The following is a 23,011-nucleotide window of genomic DNA, read 5'->3' on the forward strand; positions in this document are numbered from 1 at the left end:
TCACATGAGTTGTTCAACATGGATTGTGGGTATAAAGATTTATGCTCAACGTTAGCTACGTCTATGAAAACCTCTGCCCATATTCTGAGTTCATTTTGTGCTTATTTGTGCACGCTTTCTGAAAGAAACAAACGAAACGTAAAGGATACATGTGTACGAGGTCAGTGACGGTTAAGTCGTCTGAATTAGAAACGTAGAAGCATAAATGAGCCTCAACATGGCGACTGTGTACGTATCAGAAGTCTGAAGAAGAGCAGATGTTCTCCTTTTACCAAGGTTTAACTTTTGGGAGTTGTTGTTGTGCATAGTGTGTGTGTGTGTGTGTGTGTGTGTGTGTGTGTGTGTGTGTGTGTGTGTGTGTGTGTGTGTGTGTGTGTGTGTGTGTGTGTGTGTGTGTGTGTGTGTGTGTGTGTGTGTGTGCCAGTGTAGTGATGTTCTTCAGTGTACGTTGTAAATTTGTCTACGTATATGTATAAAAACCCATAAAATGTAAAAGGAACCCCGTGGTTGCTAGGAGACGTTATTGTCAATCATGTCAACCAACTAAGTATGATGATTTAAGAGTTGTTATTTCTGTAAGTGAACTTAAAACAACCTTAACAACGCTGTTAATTGGTAACCTTTGTGTTCTGGCAGTGAAAAACGACTTCCTGTCTCTAGTGTAGCAGTGGAAAGCAGGAGAGGTCGTTTGTCACTGCTTTGTATTTTTATGGGTGATAGTCTGCATGGTTTACATCACCGTATACTCTGTACTTACATGTAGTTTACACCAGGCATTATTCCAACTACAGCGCGGCCACTTCCCCTGCAATCCATAACCTGGGCAGCAATTTTCTGGACAAAATCATAAAGTAAACTCTGGCTGCGTGACTGGGTTCCAGCTCCCGACGTTCATTAAAACTTCATCAGCCTCCATTAATTCATTTTCCTCCCCCAATTTTCCAGAACTGTTGCGGATGTGAAACACTCGGTTTAGGGCCAAACGACCACTGGGGTCAGCCGCGGTGGTCCTGCTGCTACGGGGCGGAGCCGGGCCGACGCCGGGCCGACGCCGGGCCGACGCCGGGCCAAAGCCGGCCAGTGAGGGGTCACTCAGGTGGGAGAGGAGCGCAACATGATGGACAGACGGTGGGTGCGTCGTAGTGCTCGTGTTTCACTACAGAGAGCTGGTGATTGACAAGTGAAAGGCGGTGCCAGATTCCTGTGAGAAGGAAGACAAAAGAGCCTGACACACACACACACACGCACACACACACACACACACAGCTACTTTCTACTTTGAGTGTGTGTGTGTGTGTGTGTGTCTATATTAACAGTAAGTCAGTGACACGTGCATGTGCTTGTGTGTCCCTGGTTATGTGTGTGTAAGTATTTATAAGACCTGGGTGTGTATCTCTGTGACTGTGTGTGTGTCTGCTTGTGACAGGCTCCTGAATCTGACCCTTCTGACCGCTACCTAAACCCATGTAAACAAAGCCGCTCTTCAGTGGTGTAAACGTGACGGTGCAGTGACTCACAGCCTCTGATCTCCTACATAAACAGAGAATCTTTCAGAGCTGCGACTGGGAAGAAAAACCAAAACCAGCACACGAATCCCAAACCTCTTATTCTGCCTTCATCCTTTTTTTTGGCTTCTCCTTCAATGACTTGACTTTTGATTTAGTTTTGAGTTTCTGTTCGCTTGCTTTTCATTCTCTGTTCGGACGTGGAAACCATCATTGGCTCATTCTAAGTACTTCACAAAACAAAACAAACATCTTCAGCTTACAGCTCAATGTTAATTCATGAGGTGGACAGTTAGAAATAAGAAACAAGTCATTCCTGACCTCCTTGCATAGGTACTGTACTTTGTGCTGCAGTTAGAAGATATCTACAGAATGATTCCAGAAGATACACACAAAGTCCTGTGTAAAGTAAAGGGCCCAATAAAGTGTTGAATGTGGTGCAACTTGGACACATGATACTTAATAGTATAGTAATGCATTTAAGTGAGCCCGTGGACAGTTCAAATATCCATAATGTTTTGCTTCTTCATCATCCTGCACAACGACTACTTCATCATCAACTCACACATCCTTGAAAATCAGGTGTCATGCCCTAATTAACAGGTTTCTCAATTACAATATAGATTTTTCTTGGATATATAATATTGATTTACTGACTAGCATAATGAATGAAAACAATGTGAGGGTTCTGCAGACTTATACTTACAGCTGTAGAACTGTATTTGGTGAAAAGTATTATGAAAATACTGTGGGAAGTGCACATTACAAAATGTTAGGGAACTGGAAATAAAAGAATTATGCACTGACTTTATGGACGTGGACATATTAAAGCACAGAAATAAACTTAAAACATGTGCAGTGCAGTGTAAAATATGTCAAAATATGAAACGCAAGGCGTATGAAAAATAGGAAACTGGCGAAAAAGAATTTTCAGCAAACACGCTGCGTGTTGCGCAAAGAAACGCATCGTGTTTGGATTAACAGTTGTCGGGGTCACGCACGGTGTATTTACAGATAAGAATGCACTGTGGTGAAACGCATCACATTTCTGCATTAATCATGGGGAAGCAGTGGTCAGTTTGATTCAGCGCTGGGAATAAACGGATGGCGTTCCACTCGCCTGAGAACGCTGCTCACATCTTGAAATCATAAATTCAAAATCCATACTGGTCCGTGTCAGAAAAGTTAGTGAATACTCCTCCGTGATGGATGATGCTTCCAGCAAATGTAGGGAGAAGTTTAAGAGGAAAAAAAAAAAGATTCTCTGGTGCTTTTCCAACTTCTGTGGCTGTGCTGTGTAAATGGATTTGAAAATAACTGCAGACACCTTCCATGTTAAATTACTGTAGCCTGAAGCTTTTCCTTTGACATTTGACCTAATACCAAGCAATCTCTGGTTTTATTCTTACCCTCATTGTGACGTACAAGACAATAAATATATATGTATTGTAAACTTTGAATTTCCAACCAACAGAGAGTTAAAAGAATCCTTGTCAGACATGGATTGACGATGAAACGCATGCCCGTGCCAAAACCCGAATACCATCTACATCCAACCTGCAATTTCTTTTAAAGAACCGTTCTTTCTTCTTCTGAGTCAGATCCTTGTCATTATTTTAACGCTGATGCTTTGGCTCTGCTACAACACAAAATATAATTAAAACCAATCACACCTGGGAACGTGACCAGTTTAATGAGAGAGGTTTTGAGAAAGACACAATCTAATGATGCAGGGGAATTCAGGCAGAAAATGCCTCAGCTGCGTGGTTTGAGAGGTGCAATCAGTGCATCTTGGCAGTTTGGTGCTTTAATGGCAGATTTGCCAGGTAGTATGTAAAATACTGCACCAGTAACTTCAGACTAGGTTCTAGTTAGTCAACCCTGCTACGGCTTTCCACTGCCGCAAAACAGCAATGTGCCAACAATGCACTTGACCACACCCCATCCAAGACCGACACATCCGTGGACGCTCAGATGGGAGAAGAAGCATTTACATGGGCACTGGAGGAGATGGATTTAACCTGTTCTTTCATTAAGATCTAGAAAACTCTCACAGTAACGGGAAACAGCAACGAGATGCAGGATGGGTCTGAATCTAGAGCCTGAGGGACGATGATGAATGATTTTGATTTCACTAATTTAATCCAAAATATGATTTATCCAGTTTTAGGTGGAACCTGATTCTCTAACTATCGTAGTTTGGTTGTCTTGTTAAGAAAGACGGGTCCTTCAATAGAAAGTACAGCCCCACGCTCCATATGTAGGCCAACAGGCAGTGCAAGGCACCAACACTGCTTGGTTTAGAGGTTTCCCTCCCAGAAAATCCGAGTTCTCATGGTGCGATATGTATCCTGTGATAAAAGCCTCCCCTAACTGGTTTACATTACACACACACTGTATAATTCCACAAATGTAAAAGGTTAAACGAGGGGCCGTGCAACAGCTCCAAGCAAAAGGTTGACATTGTGTTACAGGATGGGTGATGTTCTCTTAACGAGCCGACAGCAGATAGCAGTGTTTAGGGTTGTGGGGTTGTGTGTGTGCGTAGTGTCTGGGTGATTTAGATCAAAGTTACCGGCGTCTGGTCGAGGCGACCGAAACACACCAACAGCTCGACGACGGAACACACAGGAGACTGATAAGAGCTGAACAAATACACGCAGACTCACACCTCTCACTCCCTTAGCTGTCAGCGGGAGTGTGTGCGTTCAAACTGTGGAGGAGGATGTGATGGAGGACGGGAGAAAATGTGTGTGTGTGTGTGTGTGTGTGTGTGTGTGTGTGATTTAGAGAGTGAGTGGAAGAAAAAGGCCGGGAAAAACAAAAGAGATTGTAAAAATCAGATGATGAAATCTATCTTAGTTTCTCTCATCACGGTGAAATCACGAACGTTTCTCCACACAAACAACAACACTTTTTGTAGGTGTTTCACTTCCAGGCAACATTTAGTTCACCTCTTTCACCTCTTTCGTCTATTTACCAGCCAGCAACCAAAGCCTGCTGAAACGTGATCGGTCAAACTAGAAATACAAACGAGAAGGTTTCCTGCCACAAAATCGTGTCCCTCGCCGACAGAATCTGCACATTTATTCAGAATTTAGCTCAAAGAATTTGGCAGAAATTCCAATCACACAAACACGCAGACAAAGAAAAGCAAGAAGTGACTGACCCATCGGCTCGAGGGCAAACTGGTCCTGGGTGACGGCCAGAGGAGGCTGAACGGCAACACTCAGTTTACAGGACGACACAACACTACAGGCCTTCACCTTCACCTGGAGAAGGAGGATAAAGAAGATACAGGACCATAAAGGTTCAGACGTAGAGCGTAGACAGATTCCGGTGTTGCAGTACGTCAGGACACCAGCAGCTCACCTGTATGGTTACTGAGGGGACGGGCACACCGTCGATATCTTGAGTCAGAGCTTGCTGTAGACAAAAAGAGAGATGAATCTACCGTGTCTCTGTGTGTGTTCATTAAAATGTGTGTGTGTGTGTTCTTGTGCGTTTACCGATGGACTGTCCACACTGGAGGACACAGAAGCTTTCATAGTCAGCTCCTCCTCAGCATCAGGTTTAGGGAGGATGTCTGAAATAACAACAGAGTTCACAGAGTTTTATCCCCCAAAAATAAAGTAATTTACACAAACATGACACTTCATATATCCAGATAGAAAGATGTATTAAGAGAGGTCAGGAAACCACGGCCTGAGGTCAGAGGCTCCTTCCAAACCTGTTTATTTGGTCCGGACTAAACCAGGTAGGTGTGAAAGTGCCATAAAAATATCTTTTAGCATCTTTCAGGAGATCAAAATGTGGTTTTGCAGAGTTCTAGTGACTTTTATTGTGATTCCAGTGAAGCTAATCGTATGTGTTTGTCTGGACTCCCACCCTGAGTCCTTGTGGCATCTCTGATGAACTTCTGGAGCTTCTTCATCTCAGCGTCCACCTGCTCGTAGTCGGCCTCCCGGGCGTCCACCTTGGGCGTGGAAAAGAAGGAGGGGTCTGTGCCCATGTACGAGCACAGGAGGTGACCGTCTGAACTCAGACTGACCACCACTCCCTTCAACTCCCTGAAGAAGAGAAGGAGAGAGGAGAGGAGAGGAAGAGAAGGAGAGAGGAGAGGAAGAGAAGGAGAGAGGAGAGGAGAGGAAGAGAAGGAGAGAGGAGAGGAGAGGAAGGAGAGGAGAGGAAGAGGAGGAGGAGGAGAGAGGAGTGGAGAGTGGAGAGGAAGAGGAGGAGGAGGAGAGGAGAGGAGAGGAAGAGAAGGAGAGAGGAAGAGAAGGAGAGAGGAGAGAAGGAGAGAGGAGAGAAGGGGAGAGGAGGGGAAATAATGAATGATGCAGTCGTGCATATTAACTGGTTGCAGATGTGATGTAGTTTGAGACTCGTGAGGTAGTAACACACACACAAACACACACACACACACACACAGACACACACACGCACACACACACACACACACACACACACGCACACACACACACGCACACAAACACACACGCACACAAACACACACGCACAGGGTTCAGGTCTAGAGCAGCAGTCGACTCCACACCTGCACAGGAGGGTGTCTGCGGGGGCATAAAACTTTCACTTTAACTGCTGCGGAAACACACACTCACTCACACATGACCAACACACACACACACACACACACACTCATAACGACAGCTTTCACTCACTCACTCAATAAAACACACAAACACACACACACACACACACACACATTTACACACACTTCCCCCGACCCTCTGAGAAAATCAGTTCCCACCACTTGTCAGAGGAAAACTGTCGATCATAAATATGAACGGACGAAAAGAGGAAACTCGCAGCAGCTGCTGTCGGAGATGTTGGCTGTAGTTATAACATTATAACAAACTGTACATGACACTAAGCGCTGCAGCATAAAACATCTATTATAGCACTTTATACGTAAATGAAATACAATACTGTGTTTCCTCAAACGATCGTTTTATAGCAGCGGGGGCGATCTGGCCAACCTCCCCCCCCCAAAAAAATACATCGGTCAACGAGAGACCCTGCTCCTCTGCTCTTTTCTAATCACTGATCTTTATAAAAACCTGCTGAATTCATATTTATATTCATGAATAAATGGGGCGTCGCTCTTTTGTCTGCAGGAGGGTGTGAGTGTGTGCGGAGGGACACTGTCGCTCGAAGGTCAAGGTCAAGGTTAACAAAAATATGGCTTATAAAACACATTTTCCAAAATATCTGCAAATAATAGAAAATAATAATTTGTGTCGACTCTCGGGACGCTTCTGTAAATGACAAATAGCCACAGAAAGTTGCTGGAGCCATTGTGTGTGTGTTTGTTTTGTGTATATTGGTGTGTGTGTGTGTGTGTGTGTTTCTCTCCCACACTCTGTGCAGGGTCCTGGCAACACACTGCACAAGATGATGACTATCAAGTGCTTTAAAACAACACAGCCTCAAACTCAACCAAACAGCGACCCAGACACACACTATCTCCTGTATCTAAAACACACACACACACACACACACACACACACACACACACACACACACACACACACACACACACACACACACACACACACACACACACACACACACACACACACACACACACACACACACACACACAGAGTTGTAATTGTATCAAATTGCGGTTTGATTGGAGTTGTTTGGAAAAGGCTCCAGCTGGCCCCTCCCTGCTCTGCTCTGATTGGCCAGCTGGGAGATACTGTTGGGCAATTTCCTGTCAAAAGTAACACACAGGATTTCACAAGCTGATAAATGCAGCAACATACCTGCTGTGTGTACGTGAGTGTTTACATGTGTATTTTTATCGGTGTGTTGTGCGTGTTTATTATACAACGTTGGAACACAAATTATCTTGTTTCTTCCTTGAAGTAGATGAGTTAGTTTTTTAAGAAACATTAACAGACACGTTTTGTCGAGGCTCGTACGTACGGGAAGTTGGCGATGCGAACGGCCACGGGCACAAAGGGGAGCTGGGCCGCCCACTTCAGAGTCACATCCTGGTAAACCAGCAGCATGTTGGTGTGGTTACCTAGCAACAGGTTGGTCATGCCCTCCGTCACTGGAGGAGACGAAGAGATAACATGATTTGTTAGATAGAAGAACAAGAGCCAGTGCAAAACATGTTTATGAAAACGTTGTTCTCGCTAAACAAACATTTACTTTGCAGAATAAACAAGGCAGAAAAGATGTGCACAGATTTTTACATTTAAAAAAATATATACATCTTGAAATCTTTTCGTTGACTTTATCTTAGAATTTGTGAAATTCAGGACTGAACAAGTCAGACAAAGACAAACTGAGAATGAAAAAACATTAGTGTGAAACGTCTCCACCTCTATCGGCCTCCTCGTCACTTCTTAACCTCCATAAGAAACTTGAACGGCACTGTGGTTTGGAACAACACTTAAATACACTATACAGGTTGGTTGAGTAGTTTTTGCGCAATCCTACAAACAAACAGAACGAAACATTCCCTCCATGGCGTACATGTAAAAAGAAACCTTTCCCGCTCCGTACCGAACAGCAGTTTCATGTACATAACATATAACAAAAACATTGAAGGACAATTAAGTATTGAAATCTAGGAAAAGGTGTATTTCCATATGCCTGGTTTGAGGTTTGAACAAGTTTCAGACGTATATGCATTAAAGAGGGTGAAACCATTAGTGTGATTATGTGCTAAAACGGACCAAACTGGATTATTCCAGTGAAGTTTAAACTCGTAAAATTATAATGAGAATAAAGATTTCTTTGTGAGTTTAAACCCCCAGACGAGGTCTATAATCGGCTACATGCTCGTTACTGGTCCTACGATAGAAACCGTACTTCACAGCGATGATTGAACTTAGTCATTTATGGTCAGAAACCCAGCCTCAGTTTCATAGCAGCACAAATCCGAGGGTTTTGTCTATGATTTTTGGTTTTGGAAAACAGTGGCACATACTCACATATCCAAAACCCATGAAGCAGAAATAACAGAAATAACAAATTCCTGTGGTGGGTGGCGTTGCCGTTTAAGACGAGTGCAACGCTCCTGCAAAGAAAGAAATCTTCTCCGTGCGTCTCCCATCTGGTTCGTACGGAGATTTTATTCATGTAGATCGTTCAATTTGAGACAAGGTCAGTTCTTGTAGGTCGACATATGAAGTTACGTATAATCCTCCTCCTGTGACTCATGCTTAGAAACATTAAATATAAATACTCTCGTTTTACTACTTGTGTTTCACACACACACACACACACACACACACACACACACACACACAGACACACACGTCCAGTCGATCCCACCAATGGTGCACTTACCACCTAGAGAGATCTGAGGTGACGGCCACACGCAACACAAACACGCACACTTGAATACACAAGGCGTAATATAGTAACAGCGGTCAGCAGGGTGGTACAGTGCAGGGGTCAAAATGACAGAGTGTGTGTCGGTGCCACATCAAAGCAAACGCACACCTTCTATCTCGGCATCAGCATTATAATTACAACACTAATTATAAAGGTCCGATCGGTGTTCAGGCCGAGCATCTCCCGAACATTTTTACTACCCTTTCCCTTCGCTGTCATCCCCACATCCTTCATCTCTTTCTCCTCTCACCTCCTCAGTTCCATTACTTCTCTGGTCCTCTCAGTGGTCCCTTCTCCTGCCTCCTCCTTTTTCATGATCCTGTCTATTCTCACCTGCTTCTTCTAATCTGTCCTCTTTTTCTACCATCTCCCCCAAGATGTAGATTCACTGATCCTTTCCTCTGCTCCCGTCCATCTTGACTGATGTAGGAGTCATGTATTGTAAATAAAGATGGACGACATGTCTCCACTTCCTCCCACTTTCCAGAAATATCCTGCTCGGATAAGAACGATGCCAAACGTCAGAGTGAGTCCATGTGAGAAAACAGCAGGAAAATGTCCAGAAAAATCCCGGCGGGCGTGTGGACGTGTTGATGAGGTTTCTAACACGTGACGGACGTGAAACTGGAAGAATAGAAACATCTCAGGATGAAGCAGAGTAGTTTTGCCGATAATAGAGATGAGCACTGTAGAATCCCTCGTATATCTTCAGCTGGACGTATATCTGAGGAGTGAGTCCTCGTGCCCTAATCTAAATTAATCTGTCACTCAACTGTCCTGTTTCTGGAAGTTTGGGGCTCGTATATTTTTATCTCCAAAGGAAGTGATCTAGCATCTTATTGTGGTTTGAACGTGGGACCTGAACTCTGGCTGGAAGGTTTCAGCTGAGCTAGTGGAGCCAATAAAGTTTTGTGAGACAGAAAGGAACAGACAGACAGACGGAGAGAGGTAGACGGGGAGTTGGAGGGCAGCGTTCCAGCCGAGGCAGCTGTGAGGCCGAGGGCCAGGAGGAAAGAGTTAGGAAACACGGGAGATCAGCGACGTCTATCCTCATCTGTAATAACGAGTCTTTACTGAACGCTGGGTGGCAGCTCTGACAGTCACTCAGTCACTGCATGTTGGCCTCCTAACAAGAAACTGAAGCATGGACACAGACGATTGCAGGAGCAGCAGCAGCCAGATCCCTGGAGTCCGTCCGTCTTTCCACCATGTGGGAACTTTTATGCGGTTTTGATTGTTGACAGCAATCATGTCCCAATAAAAGCTGCTTTTGTTGCACCGGCACATCATGTCTTGAATTCATGGGCAATTTCCAAGAGTAATTTAAATAATCGAAGTGATGTCTGGAACAGACAGTGTCGAACACTTTGAAAATGCCGAGATATTTTAATTCTAAAATTGAAACCAGATATTGGTAGAACGCTCCCGGCTGTTTTCGAGATCTCTCCATCAATCCTCCCTTCTGGATCCTGCCTCCAGTCTATTTTTTACTCTCCTCACATCCTGTTTTCTCTTTCCATTTGTCAGCTCTCTGGTGTATTTCAGATCAAGTGCAACACTCTCAACAGAAATGCTTCTACGGTTCATTGCTGCATAAACCGAAACAGACAGAAACATTTTTTGTAGTTAAAAAACGCTCATAAAAAGATTGTTTATTGCTTCACGTTCAATAAGTTTATGCCGAGAGTTTTCATTCTGCTTTAACGTGCAGCTGTATCTCGGTAATAACATTTTATATGTTAGTTTCAAAGATGGAACAATAAAGCTTTTGTCTCTGGATGTCAGTGTAAATTAAATGAACAGAAACACAGATTGAGATTATGTTGAAGCATTTCAGTTCTCTTGTCCAAGGATTAATCAGAAACACGTGTTAATAAAAGAGAAATAAAACTTTTCAAACAGAGATGATAAAACAGATTTTAGGATCCAGACAGGTTTTAAGAGAACATATAAGAAAATCTCTGAGTCATGTCAGTTGTGTATGAAACCACTACATCACCCAGACCAGCTGAAACAACCCTGGTAGGCGTCGGTGCAGAAAAGATCTAATTCTAGCTAATTTAAATGTGGTTTCCAGGGCGGTGTGGGTTTTCAGCCGCTGTACGATAACAAATAGGATGAGAAACCAATTGTTAACCCACCATGATGTCACTGGAGGAGGAGGAGGAAGAAGAAAAAGAAGAAGAAGAAGAAGAAGAAGAAGAAGAAGAAGAAGTCGAAAAAGAAGATGGTAGGGAGAATACGAAGAAGAGGGAGAAGAAGAGACAGAAAATGAAGATGATGAAGAAGAAACAGAAAAAGCAGAAGAAGAAGAAGAAACAGAAACAGAAGAAGAATTTGATTCCATGTTAGCAAATGGGACATGGACCAAACAAGTTTTAATTACTTGTACTTATTCCAGATATAAAATGGGGTGACACAGTGATTGGCAGCTGAAACTGACTCGTGATTGGTCTGCATCTGTGCGACCTCGATGCCGCAGCTCCACCCCCCCCCCACCCCCCCCAATCGCTCCCACACAGGCTCCCAATGTGCAAGATGGCAGCATGTGAATCTGGGATATTCTTTAAGGGTTCTGGAATTTTGGGTATTTTTTTTAAGTGTACACCATAGAGTGACATTGAATCCTTTCATTTCTTAGAAAACCCAAGGAGGCCCACAGCTTTGTATATCTCAATTCTGTCATGCACATTAAAATGTCTGCCTTTATGAGGTTTTTCATTCATCTTGCACCATGTGTTTATGCACTACAGATTGTTCAGTAGTCTGCTCACTTGTGTTTTAATGCATGTAGCAGGGCTGCTGCAGTTGTTCCATCATGTTCTGCCAAAGGCGGCTTCCTGGAGCGCCGCTCATGTGGCACCGGGCCTCCGCACAGGACGCTTTGTTTTTGTGTATTTGTTCACTTGCTCTGAGGCGTTTGGTTGTGGCAGGTGCACTGATGCATGGTGAGGTTTGTGTTGCTGCCCTGCACTTTAAACCAGGGGGAACACATCTGAGCTTCACCACTGCTGCACTGGCTAAATCTGACGCTAGGCCGCGCACAACACAGCTCTCAGTTCTCAGAAAGACATCACGTGTCCACGTTCCTTCAGGAACATCAACAACTGTTCTGGCCCGTTTCTATTTTAAATTTCAACCTATGGCCTTTCCTGTTAAAACTACAAAATGCTGCAGCTCCAAAAAGTGAAGCCAAAGTGTCTCGATCGTGCCCTGGTGGCCGGCTGCAGTACAGGTCATAAACCGCAGCTAAACAATCGAGAAAGTCAAATCACACATTAAATACAGTCAGCTGGTGCACTATGTCAACCCTGTGCTAGAAGGGTCGTGGTTTACCTGAGGCGTAGGGGAGGAAGCAGCTGGAGCTGAACTCCAGCTTCTTCATGAAGCGAATCTGGCCGTTGTCTCGGAGACAGTAGAGGTTCCTCTCACCCAGGACGAAGATCGATGAAGAGGAGTGGGAGAAGGAGGGCACAGAGAGGTCGAGGGCCTGTTCTCCCAGGACAAACGTCCAGTCAGGCTGGTAGACACACACACACACACACACACACATTAACACCACTGTTACACCACACTGCCCTCATTTTTTCTCATTTCAAAAGACCATTTCAAATGTCTGTACACTCTTTATAAAATGTTAACGTAGTCAAAACACTTCATAAATCTGTAGAAATGCAGGTAAGCTCTGTGAACATGGACAATATGTCTGTGAACCCTGGGATTTATGGTTCTAATGCTTTTGTTCTAATGTGGGGAAGGTTTTGTTCAAGGCGTTGATCTGATGAACTGGACTTTTAAAAAGTTATGTGGTCATAGCATTAAAATGCTGCTGTGAGGACGACAGGGAATCTTCCAGTTGGTTTGATCCACGTATGAAAGAACATTAATGTGTAACTTTGATAGTACGTTTTGAGAGTATCTCTGGCAGGTGCTGTGTTTACGACTCACTGTCAGCCGCTTGCCTCCAGTCTTGACGGGCTGGTCAGGATCCTGTCGACTCTCCGCCTCTGTGGCCACGGCCAGAGTCTCGTACCTGAGAGGGAAACAAACACAAACACGTGTTTACACAAACTGAAGCATGTCTGTGGATTACAATCGAAATGCTTTTAGAAAAAAATCAAAGTTTAGACGTCATATTTGACAGCCGAGGCTCCGCCCCACGTTCACTACTGCACAGACTCTGGCTTCAAATGATGTCTCCAGCACAAGATGTGTCAGTGGCCATATCCGAGTGGAGACCATCTTTATTTACAGTTTACCTTTTATAGTCTTGAATTCCAGACATGTGAACTTCTACATGCAACATGGAGGAGAGGACGCCCGAGTTCAGGCGCTACTGACTGTGACCTCTAAGACAGGAAAATGTACGTAACTGATTACATCACATTTAACTCAGTTGGTCAGTGTTACCTCCTGGCACAGCTGGAAGTGAAACGCCTTGCTCAAGAACACCTTGCACTGCGTAGAGGGTGTTTCTCATTGAAGTGTTCCCATCACATATTCCACAGCCAGTCAAAAAAACTCACATTAGTGAGTCTCTGGTTACAAGTTTTGCTTCTTTAACCACCAGCCCAAGACCAGAGCAACATCCGTAACTCTCCTGAGAAACTTCCTCTGCGAGGCCGGGGCAGAAATCCTCCTGCGCCTCATTCGTTTGCGTTTAAGTAAAGTTGAACACTGTGAAATGTTGGTTATTAAATAAATCCGTGACTAGAGTCTTATATTCTCCTTTACAGCTTCTGTCAGGTCAGTCAACACGCCAGGAGGCCCGCCGTTCCCCCAAAACTGTGGTCTATCAGTTTTAATCAGTGAGCAGTCGGCAAATTGCTAAGGATAAAGTGGTCGGACTGATCTGTGGTCGGTTGATTTTGGCATCTTCAGCATCAGGAGTTTTCCAGTAAGCAGCTGGCAGAGGAAGCAGCTTGGCGGGAATCTATCCTTCAGCTCTAACACCTGGATGAACGGAGAACTCCCGACCCAACCAAGCCCGACTCGGAACCGCAGACCAAACACCAAATAACCTCTGATTTATCCGCTCACAGTTTTTTTTTACACGTACCAATGCACATTTGGACCAGAAACCTGCCGTTAATCAAACCTGTCGTGTCTGAAATGTACCTTAAACCCTAAGGCCCGTAATCCAATATGGCTGCCGCTTACAGACTCGTGTTTCCACCTGTAATTCCTGCCTGTAATACTTTTAATTCTGCAGGAAGTTTAAACGCAAATACCTGCAGAATTCCCACCAGCCTCAGTTCTAATTTGTATTTAACACGTATTAATAAGTGTTATCATGCCAACGCACTAAATTTAGATGCTTAACGTTCAAAATATGTCACGAAAACATCAGCATGTGAGCATGTGTGCTTGTTTTCTGTTTTCTCAAACAATCATTTTGGCTCGTTCTTATCACACCGATGTTTGTTCAAGTGTTCATGTGTCTGATAAGTTTGGCTTTAAGAAGTTATCTGATGATATAGAAACGGGGTAAAAGGTCACGATTGACAGCTGAGACTGGCTCATGATTGGTCGAGAGTCGGCTCCATACCACGATCCCGGCTGCACAGACTCAGACTCGGAATGGAAAAAAGTTGTAATTGAGATGAGTCATAATATGACGTGAATAAAATCTCTTCTATTTTCTAATTAATTACTTTTTCTGTAAAAGAAGAAATTGCAGAAGGACCAGATTTAAAAGTGACGCTAATTCCCCTGAACATTGAGTATGAAACAGAAAATGGAAACGTTCTAAACTTTGAATTTTTGCATTACAACACAAGATTTACAGTTTTGAACTCATCTGTACAGTAGCTCCGAGCCTCGGTGAGAACCGGCTGGCAGACTAACGGGCGGCTCTATGGATGACCGCCAGTAAAGAAACCTTTTCATCGCACCGTGACCGTTTCCTGGGCAAGAAAAACGGACTGAAAAATATATTAAACGTGTCAGAGCTTCTGAGCTTTCAGAGCAGGCACTGAACCGATGGACAGGCCAACTCCTGGATGGATGAGTGGATTAAATTCAGACTAATAATACTAAAACAACACCATAAAATAACTATTCTTTCACAATGTTCGGGTTTTTCTATTCCACCCCTCGCTTAGATGTTTTACTAATGATGGGTTTGGGGGTAAGGAGAGTGAATTAAAAACTGTACATGCATGTGCAGCAGTGTGTGTGTGTGTGTGTGTGTGTGTGTGTGTGTGTGTGTGTGTGTGTGTGTGTGTGTGTGTGCGCGTGTGTAAATGTAAGTGTTATGGAAGATGGTTTAAAGAATTGCACAAAGCCCTGTGTATAAAAGAGAAAACTCATAAACCACCAATATGATATATGATTATCCACCTACATGACTAATGTATTAGGAGGCAGAACAACACACACACACACACACACACACACACACACACACACACACACACACACACACACACACACACACACACACACACACACACACACACACACACACACACACACACACACACACACACACACACAGCCGTAACATACTGCACTTTTGGGAACATTTTCTTTCTTTGGCATTTTAATGTAATTTCAGTGTTATGCTGTGCTCTCTCACACATGGGCAGAGGTAGGACCAGTGTGTGTGTGTGTGTGTGTGTGTGTGTGTGTGTGTGTGTGTGTGTGTGTGTGTGTGTGTGTGTGTGTGTGTGTGTGTGTGTGTGTGTGTGTGTGTGTGTGTGTGTGTGTGTGTGTGCAGGCCATATCAGTCATCAAGCAGAGTTTAGGACACTGAGGTTGAGGAAACGTTCGTCTGATTTATATGAAAGTCGATCCCTCTGAAGAGGTCGACAAACAAATACACTCGTTTACCTTCAGCGCATACATCACACAAACATATACAGAGCGTACACACACACACTTACACAAATTATACAAACACACACTACATGCATATACCCTCCCAGTGTCCAATGGATAAACACAAACTAAAAATCTCAAAGCTGACGCCAACACACACACACACACACAGACACACACACAGCGGATGAAATCAAGCTCTCATTCATCAGGGCAGGAGAAGGTCCAACAAGCTAAATAAACTGAGGGAGGCAGAACAGTTTGACCAGTCATCTGATATTAAATGTATAACAGTCAGTGAAGCCCTCACCCGTCATGTGAGATGTAACAGCCTGGAGGCCACAGCTCACCAGCGGCCGGGGGAATTAAGAGTTTCTCTGCACAAGAGCTTTTGAAGACGTGAATCTGATTAGCCATAATATTGGGTCTTTTTTTGTAATGAGATAATTTCTGAACACCATAGAATGAACATATAACGATGGACGACGTATCTCCACTTCTTCCAACTATTCAGAAATGAAGCCAAAATATCCCGGATACGAACGCTGCCATTTTGTGCCGATGGCGTCATACATTTATTTATGGACTTCGATCTTCTGTATTTTGATCCATGTCCCATCCACTTGCATGTAGAAGACGGGGTTCATGACTTGTGCTGCTTACAGACATGAGATGGGCTGCGTGTGAGAACGTAAATGTCCTTCTCCAGAGAGCACCCAAGTGAAATATCTGGAAAATGTCTGGAGTGAGCCCACGAGAGAACACAGCGGGATCATATGTGTTTCTCACGATCATGCATGAAAACGGCTGTGTACTGCAGCCAGCCAGCAGGGGGCGATCAAGACGTGTAAGGAGCTGCCATGTCGTCCATCTTTATAAACAGCCTAAGCTCAGCCCAAAGCGTTGTTGTGTATGTGCAGGTGCTCTGTGTCCGCTGAGCTCCGTGTAATTTACTACAGTGTGAGCTCTGCAGGGGCGTGTTTGAGTGTGAAGTCAGCGTTTCCACGGTGATATCTCGTCTGGAGAATCTCTTGATACTGGTTGGGGGGGGGTGGCACACAGATAACAAACAGCTGTGAGAGAAAGCTACACACACACACACACACTGTACACCCACGCAGACTGTGAGACTTCTAAAAGCTTGCCATGCCTCAGCCGGGGGGGAACTGGGGAAGTGTGCGTGAGCTTAAATTAAAGTGAGGTACTTTCCGATCAAAAGCAGCGTGCATGTGTGTGTCTGTTCTGGTCCATTCAGACGAGGGACAGAGCGAGAGCAGATGCCTTTAAGATGTTGAAGCTTTAGTCAGCGCTGCTCGGTAACCACGACCAGCTGATCATAAAGACAGTGAACAACATGAGATAACCCCAAATAGCTTCAAAGCTGCTGCAGCCAATGGATTAGCATTTGCAAAGTGAAGTGTACGTATTCGGGCGACTAGAGCGAGAACTAGAATTATCGCCCCGGAAATTGTACGCCTCTGTCAACCGGTGCAGTTTCAATCCACAACGATTTTCTTTTCCGGACTCACACGAGGTCGCTGTGATCTTTGTGACCTTTGACCACTGAGATCGAATCAGTTTAAACCGGTCAAAATGTGAAGAAGCCCCCTCGAGACAGACTTGAGATGTGATGTTCAAGAGGCAAAAAAAAAAGAAAAAAGAGGCACCGCGACCTTGACCTTAGATAAACCAAGATCTAATCAGTTAATCCGCGAGTCTAAGTGAACGTTTGTGCGATGTTTGAAAGGATTCCCTCGAGGCGTTCTTCAGATAATGCACTCACAAGACATAAAAAGGGTTTTGTGGGGTCACGATGAACATGACGTTTTAACTGCACATTCTAAATCAGGTTATCCTCGAGTCCAAGTCAACATTTGTACCCAATTTGAAAGGATTCCCTGGAGCCTGAGATATCACAAGGCAGAAGATGTGTGGGGGGGGGGGGGGTTAACTTTGAACGTCGACCACCAAAATCTCATCAGTTCTTCAGTGAGTCCGAATGAAGGTTTGTACCAAATGTGAAGAAATTCCCTCAGGGTGTTCTTGAGATATCGTGTTCACAAGAATGGGACATACGCACTAAACCGTGGGTGCATTCAAACTTACTTGTAGCTTTCCAGCTGGCGTGCGGAGGACACGGTCAGGAAGCCGTCTGTCCTGCTGTTGTAGACCAGAGGACCGGGCAGCAAGAAGCCAGGGAGGAATCTGCCGAAGGAGTAACTGTCCTGCTCGAAGAACATCAGCATCCCGTCCATCGACTGGATGCACAGGGAGTGGTGCCCTGACGAGAGGAGGACAGAGGACATCTTCAACCTTTAGATAATCTTATATCACCGGTCGGTCACTTGCTGCTGCTCAACAATGCTTCATGTGTCATCCTCTCTCTGACAACAGGCCTTCAGCCCCATGATTCCAGTCAGGTACTGTATAAACAGGTCAGATGTCAGAGCAAATAACCTTAAAGCAAACGGGACGGAGGTTTTATTTAAACTTCGCTTTACCTACATTCCTCAGCTTTCTTTCTGGGAGAGTGTATACAAGACAAATTCAATAACTCCAGCTGAAGTCCATAAAGTTTGGTTTGTTTAGGCAGCAAACGCAATTTAATTTGGACACACGGTTCAGATGTGTATAAGCAGCTGGCCAAGAAAGCACTGAGATATTTGTGTTACACTTTTTGCTTTACGAGAGCCGTGACTCTGCAGTTTTACACTGTTTTCTGTGTTGGTTTTTTTAAACACAGGTACCAGCGATCCTGAATGACATCCATGGCTTCTGTTTCATTTCAGTCGTGAAGTCGTGTTGTGCTGCGAGGTGCGTTTCTCCCTCTGGCTGAATCTGATATCTCCATTAACACCTCCACACACACACCTGGCTCCGGGTGTAAGTGTGCAACCATGTGTGTGTTTGTTAGGAAAGGCCTGATTTAGGGCATACTAAGCCCCAACGCACGGAAACACACATGAGGCCATAAAGCAGTGGGGCTGTGCGACCAGAGAACTATAATTAGGTCTCAATGTGCTATTAAAAGTCACACTGCCATCAACTAGAGGTCAGGGAGACAGCCACCTACAGCGCAACACACACACACACACACACACACACACTCAACATCCATCACCGAGGATTTAGAAAGAAAAAGCCGCACTCTCCTACACACCTATCCTGTGTAAACAAGTGTGTGTGTTTGAGTGATGAGCGGAGTTCAGGGTGGCCATTAACACACTCAAGGACAACGTCTCTCACACCACACACGACACCCCGTGAGTGCAGGTGTGTGTAACACAATGTTTGATAATGAGCCAACAGCAGCTGTTGCATCATCTGAATGTCGGTGTGTGTGTGTGTGTGTGTGTGTGTGTGTGTGTGTGTGTGTGTGTGTGTGTGTGTGTGTGTGTGTGTGTGTGTGTGTGTGTGTCCTCACAGGGATGGATTTACTCTCATGCTCAGTGTGTATTTCTGTCCAACTGTACCAGGTACAATGTGTTTCATTAACTCAAATGAATTGTCTCCAGTTATGAGTTTCTGCTGCCACACATTACAGACTTCATTAAATTACTCTCAGCTGATTTACGTGGCCATAAACAGTAATTGGTCCTTAATGAGTCTTTGGTGATGGCCATGTGCCGTCAGGGCAGATGCTAACGTGACATTACAGGTCAGCTGGGCTGAAGCTAGTCCAGTTGTATGTTGAAATCACAATGTTTCTGCTCGACTGGTCAGTAAAAAGCTGTTAATGTTACCGTGGGCTATGAAGCGTTTGCAGAAACATACATATACAGAAGAGGTATAATTATTCTGTGTTGTCATGGAGAAGGTGAGCGTTGTGGGTTTCTCATGGCACAAGTTGATTCTTGGGTTTCGTAACAACTTTGCTGGAAAGAGCCAAGTAATTTTATAGATAGAATACAGATTAAAACAAGTTGTTACTCTAATAACTCCAATTATGCGCTTAACTGTGGGAAAGTGTTTCCTTTAAGTCATTACAACAATTTTTAATATGTCTACAGGTAAGTTTACAATTCAACATGTATAAAGTCTTTAGTCTGATCCCTATTTTCCCTGTAACTACAACAAGCCCACTTCTCTAAAGGAAACGATCATGATGTGGCCATGAACCACGAACGGCAAATCCAAACTGAGCACAGGGGCATTAAGGCCAAATTCAGTTTCACCAGTTGCTCTCCTTCAGAAAGTGAAGGACTGTGCAAACAGCGGGACACCTCAGGAGTGGACCCTCCTCCCAGATAAACAATTTTGTGGATTTGTCAGGTGTCTGGTGGTCGTTTCCCACCTTAAAAGACCCGAGCGCGGGTCAAAACAACACGCACTCAGACGGCCTGACACGGCGCTGTATCATCAGTAACAAGAGAAGTGCTACACGCCGAAAATTAAAGCCAGGCTGCGCCATAATAGCAACTGTGCACGTGTAATTCCACACACACCCACGCCCAGGTATAATGTGTCAAAGAGCCCAGTATGAGAGCACCGACGCTCATGAACAGCGGAGGAAACAGGCCTGTATTAGCGTCATTAATAAGACATGTTGAACAAGCACACACGAGCGGCCAACAAAGCACAGAGGCTGGCCGCTCGCTGCAGTGGGAAGGGCCTCGCCTCAGTGTGTGGGTGAGGGAGTGTGAGAGAGAGAGTGGAGGTACATGTGAGGGAGTGTGTGCATGAGTGTAAGTATATCTATATCTGACCAGAGGTCCGTGTGTGTGTGTGTGTGTGTGTGTGTGTGTGTGTGTGTGTGTGTGTGTGTGTGTGTGTGTGTGTGTGTGTGTGTGTGTGTGTGTGTGTGTGTGTGTGTGTGGCCTGAATGTGACCCAAACCCCGAAGGCAGCCCAGCTATTAGAGCTGTATTAGTACAGAGCTGCTATTACAGCGCCTACAGCACTGCTAAATGGCTGCTATTATAGAACCACACACACACACACACACACACACACACACACACACACACACACACACACACACACACACACACACACACACACACACACACACACACACACACACACACACACACACACACACACACACACACACACACGTGTACGAGCAGACACAACTTGCAAAAACACTCCCACACACACACACACTCCCACATACACACTCAAGGCTTTCCGAATCCAGATACACACTTTGAACATTGGAGAGCAGAGTGCGGTCACACACTGTCCGCTGAACAAACGCACACACACAAACACACACACAAACACACAGAAATACATATTCGGACATTCAGCTGGTTTGGCCTCAGAGCTGTGACCGTCACTGTACTCGGTAAACCAACAGAAAAATAACCCTCCAGTGTGTGAGCATGTGTTTCTTTGTGGATGAATATATTTCTGTAAATAAATGCTTTTGCATATTGTGTGTCTGCAAACCATTACGTGTGTGCAAGTGTGTGTGTGTGTGTGTGTGTGTGTGTGTGTGTGTGTGTGTGTGTGTCTGCTGCAGGCAATGAACCACGAGATCAGCTCAATTTTGTGAAGAGTGTGTGAAACAGCCTCCCAGACTGAGACGCGCTGGGATGATCCCAAACAACTAATCTGAATTTAAACGTACTCATTATACTACGTATTTAACTCGGGGTCTTTCAATGAAAACAAAAACAAAAGATCTATGACGCCGTGAAGCAGCGGTAAAACACATATGATGCAATTTAAAAGCTACAAAAATTAAACGTCCTATTACCCTCAGACTTTTTTGGAGACCTTTTGGATAATGTACACAAGTCAACAACATATATAAAGATTTGTTTTTGGACATTTTAATGAAGAATTCATACATATTATATGTTTAAAACTGGCCAGACGACTAAAACAACTTCTGTATCAACAAGAGTGTTTCTTTACATTTTGCAATAATTTAGTCTATTGACATATATTTTACAGTTTTTCTAGTTGCAGCTGTTTTTAATTTTCTCTTTCTACCAGTGATTTACCTCAGTTAAGTGTAAAGCTGCATTTTAATCCTGGTCTTGAGAAAATAAAATGTGAGTTTGAAGAGTTTGAAATAATCTTATGTGCAGTTTACAAGGCAATTTATACTGCTGAAGTGCCCTGGAGCAAGACACTGAACCTTGACCAGACCCAGAGAGGCTGGACTGTATCTGAACCCTGAACCTCCTGGTGATGAGAGGACCCTGCTGGATAAATGGGACTTTCCACACTGGATCCTTCATGTGGTGAACAAGATTCAAGGGCCGGCACTACCATCTAGTGGTGATAGTAGGAGGGAGCAGGAGGAGAGGAGAGGAGAGGAGAGGAGGGATGAGGAGAGGAGAGGAGAGGAGAGGAGGGGAGAGGAGGGGAGAGGAGAGGAGAGGAGGGGAGAGGAGAGGAGAGGAGAGGAGAGGAGAGGAGAGGAGAGGAGGGGAGGAGAGGTGAGGAGAGGGAGGAGAGGAGAGGAGAGGAGAGAAGAGAGGAGAGGCGAGGGAGAGGGAGGAGAGGAGAGGAGAGGAGAGGAGAGGAGAGGAGAGGAGGGGAGGGGAGAGGAGAGGGAGGAGAGGAGAGGCCACAGGATACTTGAGTGAAGTGTGGGTGGTTATAATGTGAGTCACTGACATTTGCATTAATTTATGTCAATTATGTCAAACCTGTAAGTGTGTGTGTCTGTCTGTTTATTATAGGTGTGTGTGTGTGTGTGTGTGTGTGTGTGTGTGTGTGTGTGTGTGTGTGTGTGAGAGAGAGTTGACCTGTTTCCACTGAACAGTACGGTATTAGCAGGGAACAGCACGTGGAAACACACACACTTACAGGTTCATGGACACACACACTGTGCACTCATAACAGACAAGGGTATTGGTTTTACTGAGTCCACACTGTTCTATCTATCAATCAAACACACACACACACACACACACCTTGACAATTCACCCTTCATTTGGAAATGCCATGTTCTCTGCGTTAAAGGGGGTTCCCCGTGTGTGTCTGTCAGTGTGTGTGTGTGTGTGTGTGTGTGTGTGTGTGTGTGTGTGTGTGTGTGTGTGTGTGTCTGTGTGTGTGTGTGTTTTTCTTGGACGCTGACGACTCAAGGGCTTTCCCCTGCTTGGTTTTTCCGAAAGCCCAACTGACGAGCGAGCGAGCGAGAGAGAGAGAGCGAGAGAGAGAAGCTGTATGACCTCTCGCTCTCCCTTTTCCATCCTCTGCTCCTTTTACAGACATTTATAGTTTTATGTATTTGTGCAGTGCAGCCAATTACCACCTCTGCCAAGACATGTGCACAGATGTTCTCACACTCACACACACACACACACACACACACACACACACACACACACACACACACACACA

At 44.7% G+C, this 23,011-nt stretch overlaps 1 protein-coding gene across 4 annotated transcripts in view; it reads right to left on the reverse strand.

Annotated features, from left to right (window-relative positions):
* bbs9 (Bardet-Biedl syndrome 9) overlaps nucleotides 1-23,011 on the reverse strand; it is a 133,426-nt gene that overhangs the window by 103,498 nt on the left and 6,917 nt on the right. For all 4 annotated transcript variants that reach the window (XM_034611551.1, XM_034611553.1, XM_034611552.1 and 1 more), the window contains exons 6-13: nucleotides 17,814-17,988; nucleotides 12,834-12,918; nucleotides 12,222-12,405; nucleotides 7,461-7,590; nucleotides 5,394-5,575; nucleotides 5,015-5,091; nucleotides 4,878-4,931; nucleotides 4,675-4,777 (exon numbers count right to left, since the gene is read on the reverse strand). In XM_034611551.1, the coding sequence (XP_034467442.1) occupies nucleotides 4,675-4,777; nucleotides 4,878-4,931; nucleotides 5,015-5,091; nucleotides 5,394-5,575; nucleotides 7,461-7,590; nucleotides 12,222-12,405; nucleotides 12,834-12,918; nucleotides 17,814-17,988 (990 nt within the window). The remainder of the gene's footprint in view (nucleotides 1-4,674; nucleotides 4,778-4,877; nucleotides 4,932-5,014; nucleotides 5,092-5,393; nucleotides 5,576-7,460; nucleotides 7,591-12,221; nucleotides 12,406-12,833; nucleotides 12,919-17,813; nucleotides 17,989-23,011) is intronic.

This window comes from Hippoglossus hippoglossus, chromosome 16 (genome assembly GCF_009819705.1).
Source record: "Hippoglossus hippoglossus isolate fHipHip1 chromosome 16, fHipHip1.pri, whole genome shotgun sequence".
NCBI classification, from domain to species: Eukaryota; Metazoa; Chordata; class Actinopteri; order Pleuronectiformes; family Pleuronectidae; genus Hippoglossus; species Hippoglossus hippoglossus.